This window comes from Vanellus vanellus (assembly GCF_965231255.1).
Source record: "Vanellus vanellus genome assembly, chromosome: Z".
NCBI lineage: Eukaryota > Metazoa > Chordata > Aves > Charadriiformes > Charadriidae > Vanellus > Vanellus vanellus.
The window spans coordinates 58,106,548-58,113,198 of record NC_138908.1 but is presented as its reverse complement, the minus strand read 5'-3'; the positions used below and the strand labels follow the sequence as shown (position 1 = coordinate 58,113,198).

General features: G+C 39.4%; 1 protein-coding gene across 1 annotated transcript in view; it reads right to left on the bottom strand.

The window, feature by feature from the left end:
- Nucleotides 1-1,145: 1,145 nt before the first annotated feature.
- Nucleotides 1,146-6,651, bottom strand: part of GLIS3 (GLIS family zinc finger 3) — a gene marked incomplete at both ends in the record, with an annotated part of 184,517 nt that continues 179,011 nt past the window's right edge. Inside the window, 2 exons of the mRNA XM_082497990.1 lie at nt 1,146-1,282; nt 2,480-2,662. Of these exons, the coding sequence (XP_082354116.1) occupies nt 1,146-1,282; nt 2,480-2,662 (320 nt within the window). The remainder of the gene's footprint in view (nt 1,283-2,479; nt 2,663-6,651) is intronic.

The following is a 6,651-nucleotide window of genomic DNA, read 5'->3' as shown; positions in this document are numbered from 1 at the left end:
CTTCGCTTGCATCCTGAACTAAATTCAAGCCCCAGAGCCTGACATTGAGTAGAAAAATCAAAACCACCGAAACCAGTTCAGTTTTATATCTCTAATTAGCAGAGGGAACATAGCAAACTTGGAGTAGAGTAGCTCTTCTTCCTGAAAATGTGTTATGGAAATGAAGAATGTTAGGGCAACAGAAACTTAATCGAATCAGTACTGATTGCTTTTAAAGAAATCTGTGGAATTTAAGGAAGAATCATTTCTACAGGGTATTTTAAGCCTTCCTACAGAGTACTATAGCACATACAGCAATAAAGCTTTACAATATAATTAAAAATCAACAGAAAGTTAAAATATACTTATTCTTACCTAGCAGCTGTGCTAAATACAGGCAAAGTCCATGTACCTTCTCATGTAGTGCATTTAACCCTTCTTATTCATTGCATAAAGCACTGGGTCAGAAGGAATATTTGAAAAATATCAATGGCCATATTGTATGGCTTAAAATACAGAGAGACTGCAAAGACACCTAAACTAAGGCCTCTAAGAAATCGAGTACTGACGATCTTTGGCTTCAAAAAGAAGCCACACCAATGTCTCCAGTGGGTAGTGCCAGAGTGTATGTCAGACATCTCTCCCTTTTTGATGCTGGTGCGTGTTTAACTTTGGAAGCAACACATGCAAACAGGGTGTGCAAAAAGCTGTGTGCCTTTGAAATGTTTGTCGTATGCTCTGGTTTCACTTCTTTTCCTTTTTTTTTTTTTTTTAAAAGAAATTTTCTAAAGCTGTGTTCTTCAATAAGTCCACCTATTCAGCTTGAAAGGATTACAGCCAACATGCAGTTTTCTTATTCAGTCTGGGAATTCCCTTTGAGAAATTAAAAAGAAGAAAGAACAAAAAAAAGTAGAGTTGCTGTGCCACAGATGAAAAGAAAAGAAACAATTACTAAAGTTTTGGCAAAGCTTGCTTTCTCCAAACATTCTCCTTCTCAGTTGACTGCTTGATGAATGCTCGGTAATTGCTTTTTTCTTCTCCATTATGTATGTATATCAACTCATATCCCCATACATACGTAGCAGTTTCATGGAGAGAAAAATTTTGTAGAGAAATATCAGAAGGGCAAGATGAAATGAAGTTCTTCTAACTAGATTCATATTGCTTTAGCTTTCAGTGTAGACAGAAGAAAGCTGGCTAGAACAACGATCCACTGCATTTACTTGTAGGAACCTACTATCCTCTGGCATGCTGCGAGCTGAATCACCAAAGACACCTGTGGACCCTACTGGAAAGTCATAAACTGGAAAAAAATACAAAAACAATTAGTTAACTAGGATAAGTATATCACAAAGAATGTCCTAATACTTATGCAGAGAACTGGAAATGGCTCTAAACCAAATAGACAAACAAAACAAACAAGACAACATACTTACAAAATTAGTAATAACTTAACTTACTGCTTACCAAGGGAGGAATTTCAGTTCTGTCAGAATCAAGTCTGAAGAAGAGCAGATTTCATCACAACTAGCACTTGCCCATTTAATGGGTGCTAAAATTGTCATGATTTTAAAAACAAACATCATGATTGCTTATTGAATTTCATCATACCCAACATATGATAAGAGGCAATAAAATATCATAGAACTCATTTGCAGACCCTGCCACAGAAATCACTAACTTCTACAAGCGACAGTAGTAAGCACAAGAGTAGCTGTGTGCAGAACAACTCCCATTCTTAGATTACATTTTCGCATGCTGTGAGATGACTCTTTGAAATTACAGGTGCATTGGCTTTTTATGCACTACCAAAGGACCAAACTGTAAAACAGATTTCAAAGCACAATAGCTGTTAAGTGAAATCATCCTGTGTGAAAGGACAGTAAAAGACTTGGGCAACAATTGTGCTTAGGACCTAAGATTAGGCCCACTGTCTTGTGCTGATCCTCTGCACAGAGGCATCTTTCACCCTTCCAGAGCAGCCTGCAAGCTCCTTATGTACTTTTCAGCTAGGCGGAGACTAAGTCCTGTGTGCACAAAAAAGTGTGCACCCAGGCAGTTCTTGTCATGGAAATGTGAATAAATTAAATTAAAGACTGAGAAAAATCAAACACGCATAAAGCAAAATCGGTGGTTTGAATCATCTCAGGTCCCAGCTACAATATTTACAGCAGAGAGGAGCGGCTGCGCAAGTATCACACAGGGCTCAATGGACTGTATTTCAAAGCAAACACAGGAGCTAGCGACTGTCTGACCCCCACAGGTTAGAACCTTGAGAAGCTCTCAACAGCGTGCAGTCTGCACACAGGCCAGATGTTATTGTGACCCATGGTGACTGGGTCCCAATGCCAACCACTCCACAGAGGTCTGAAAACCATCTCCTCTTTATGAAGAGTGAAGTCTTTCATGACAGGTCCCAGTCACATCCACAGCTCGAGCAGACCTGTCAAAGCCCACAAACTGTACGCAACCATCCACAAAGTCCCCAGCTGACATTTACCTGTAATACCAGAATGAGCTGAAAAAGTTCGATGGAAAATGCCAAGCCCTGCCTGGCCTGCTGATGTGGGAACTAAGCAGTCTTCAAAAGGAGGAACCATATTGCAGGAAACACCATGTTGTACATTCTTCTGAGTGTCAGCATAATGTGGAGGGCAGAAAGTCTGAAGCTGCCCATAAAAACCTACAACAAGGAGAAGAAAGTGGTCAGTAAAACACCTGGACAGAGATACAAGGGACAGCATGTGGAACTGTGGCTGTGAGAACGATAAAAACTTTGACTGCAGTAGCACCAAGACTTCAATTACTTTCCACCAATAAAGCAGCTTTGATATGAAGCTCCCTACGAATTCTTCCAGTTGCTACTAATTCCAAACACTATCTGCTTAATGGACTTCCTGATTCCAGCATGATTTGTGAGAGGCACTGACTGGCTAGAAGCTGAAGCTTCCAGGAAATTTCTCCCTTTACTCAGCAGTCCTGCTGTCTGAACTGGTGGTCTCCCGATTCCACACTGAGCTGCTGCCTGAAAAATTCTAAGAAAATGCTTAATTCAAAATAAAGGAAGATTCCCCAAGTAAGACCTGAATAAAATCTGAGAGTCTGTCACTCATGCCAAGACAGCTGACTGATAGTGGGGACATGCATATGAGACTCAGAAGGGCTGCTAGCTGACCCTAAGTACAGGGCGAGAGTCTAACCCACTCATCAGTAGCAAAGAGTCCACATGGAGGAGTACTGAGACTGTTGTGTCACAGAACATAAAAGACCCCCACCAGGGTTTTTGTTCTTTAAGTTGTTTTTTGTTCCTTAAGTGTTATTTGAGAGAAGCATATAAGCACTGAGTAAATTCACATTGAAGTCCATGCTAAAATATATATTTACATAACCAAAACCACACTTCTTTGTAAAATAGGGATGTGTATGCAATCTAAGAGGCACAGACAGATGTTCTGCAGTAGGTTAGCCTGAAGATTTTTCTCAAGGATGCAAGGCCTTTTCTCCTCCTTAAAAAATTGCTCCTAAGTCTAAGTTTTGGAGATTTTGCTCAGAGTCTGAAAGATGGCTTTTATAGGTAAAAGACTGTGGTATGCATTTATTTTTGTTCTCTATAACATGTTCTTAGGAGTATACGTCAGAAATGAAACCATTATAAATTCAGTATTACAATATATACATATTTTTCTTTTAAGAAAAACTGTGAATCGAGCTCCTCTCTGCCAGTGCTGTGGCTCCTTGTTCTCACCACTCTCCATAAATAAAGGAAAAAGGAAAAAGACGGTGCATTACCTCCAAGGTGTTACATAGAAATTGTAGGCCTTGACTATCCAAAACCAGGCCCAGGAGTGAATACAGTCTCTGAAGATTTTATTAGCAGTTTATTGCCTAAGGGCTAGTGTGCTATTCTCTTGATGAAGAGATGTTGTGGTAAGTCATACCAAAAAGCCGCTGTCAGAAAAATGACCCCCTACCTGAGAAAGCATCTTAAGGAATTTCCTGAGTCTCAAGTTTATTCCAGAGACACTACTGTCAATAGAAAAAGCCGACGTGCAGGGCTGTCTCCTTTAGCCAGTCTAGTTAATCAACATCCATATGTTGGTTCCAGCTGAATTTCCTTTTAGTGTAGAAATATCAATAAAAAGAAACAACAATAAAACCTTCCCTACACCCTTAAAACATCAACATCAGAAAAAAAAGGAAAAAAAGGGGAAAAGAGGGACTGAGAAACATCTTTTAATGCATCTTCTGTATATAAACTCTGTACTGCAGATAGTGCCTTACAATTCAAGAACTTGAATGACTCCCCTCTCCTTAGGCATCTGTTTATTGTCTTCTGGATATTATAAAAAAGGAGGAAACCTTGTTACTTTCAGTGATCATACATGTTCGCAGATTTGACTTCAAAGATCATTCAGTACTAGGAGGGAATAAGGAATCCTATCTGGGTAGTTGCAGGGACAGCCAGCTCAAATTCATCCTTCCACATGTTCAGGAATCAGCCTCAGTACATCCATGCTGTGCAGTCAGGAAAGCATATTTATATCAGACATTCAGCTTTCACGCCTGGGATCTACTAATGTCCATAAGCAGTAACAAACCATGAGTAGTATGCAAATCAGTTGGGAGGATTAAAAACTCAACTCCCTCCCTAAAAGCACTGGGATGTTTGGGTGAGCAGCATGTGACAAAAGGCCTTTGGGTACCATTTAACAGTTCAGAAAGTGTCAAGGAGATATAAGCAGAGAAGACCCTTTTATGGGAAGCATGAAACGTGGAATCAGAGCCTATTGATATTTGAGAGGGACATGTCCAAATATCTCGGGTATTATATGACACCTGAACATAACTATTGGCCTATTCATTCATTACTAGTAATTAGAAATGCCTCACATGGGGCATCTAGTTTTGACATATGAATAAAAAGTATTTTAAAAATAAAAAATTTATATTGGTGCAGTTCCACACCCCAACCCAAACAAAACTTCCAACCTCAAATCCCTTTACAGGGATAGTCTATGCTTAGAAAAATGTTATGAATATAAGGCACTTGGCAAACTTGTTCTGGATTGTGGCTAGGAGCTAGATGCATTTCCATTAACTTTCCCATGGAAGTGTGCACATGGGACTGTTGTTTGCTAAAGCTGCACTAAGTATTTATGTTCAGATAATGCATTTCATAAATAATAGGGAAGGAGACAGGAGAAGAATGCAGTGGAAAACATGCTGTATCACTTTATGTGATGTAACTGATTTTCTGCCAAGTGGGAGGAAGGATGCATGATTTAGGAGTTTTATGATTCCAATTATTTTTCCTTTGAGACTCATTTCTGTGGTCTCCATGAGGAAACACACAAAGTTTGGCATGCATAAGATGTGCCTGAATTGAAATAGAAATCTCAATATTTAAAAGCATCAGAATAGGCCAGGACTATGGACAGCAAAAGACAGTCTGAACCTGCACCCAGAAGCTCAGAAGAGACCTTGGGGGGGATGTCTAGGTAACAACGATGACTGAAACATGGTCTTTGCATTTTATTTAGTAGCCTTGAAACACATTTATGTGTACATATAATGAGATAAACGCCTAATTTACACATAAATAACAAGAGTTTAGATCAGGCTAACAGTTACGTGAAAGAACATTAAAACAATTGTCGGCGTTGTGTCTGAAAACCTGCATGAAAAAAAGAGTATTTTGAATTGATATAAAACAAGCTGGGGGGTGGGCAGGGTGGGAAGAAAGAAAGAAAAATAAAAAGTAGGACCACGGTTCCTCTTCCACAGCAGGCACAATTTGCAGACTCTGTGCTCACTCTGGAGAGGCTGAACACTCAGATTTCATCATCTTTTGCAGGGTCTGCAGGCACTTCACAGACCTAGCTGTAAGATGACGGTTTCAATCTTTTTTTTCTTTTAAAGTTTAACTGCAGCAAAACTGAGTCAGACTGCAAAGCATGTTAGGAATTTACAACCCATCAATCCTTAAATGTTCAGCCCTGACTAATTTAAAGATCAACTGTAGTAAAATAAAATGAAAGAAAAAACAATAGCCATCCAAAATGACTTAGAAGCTACATGGCTATTGACAGATTTTGCCTCCAGAAGCTACATGGGTATTGACAGGTTTTGCCTTCTTTAAAAATGCTTTTAAAATCTACTTCTCTCTCAACCAGCAATAGGACACAGTGTGGAAGTTTACTGTTGAGTCAGACTAGTTACCAGAAACAACCATTTCAACTTTTAGTGGTCTGACCCAGCTGGAAAGACCCTTCAAGACACAGGCTGAAATGTCTTTTCACATCGCTCTGTGCTCATTCTCTATTTGTGCCTTTCTCACAGAATTCTGTTCCTGATGCAGAACAATCTGGCAGTAACTTTGACTATTGCTAGCTGAAGCCTGGCAAAAAATCTACTTACCTTGGGGTTGAGCTATTGTGAGTCACATCCTCTGTGTTTGCTCATTCCCTACTTAAGCAAAAGAATATTGTCTGGCAAAGTCTTACAAGCTGAGACCCATTGGTACAGTAACATACTGCAGAAAGAACCAGGGAAGGGCACTAAGCACTTTCGTTAACTGATAAACCCCCAAATAATTTTTTAAGATGGAAACGAGTACAGAAAAATTATTCAGCTTTCCTAGTTACATGCTCTTTTCATGACTCAAACTTGAAC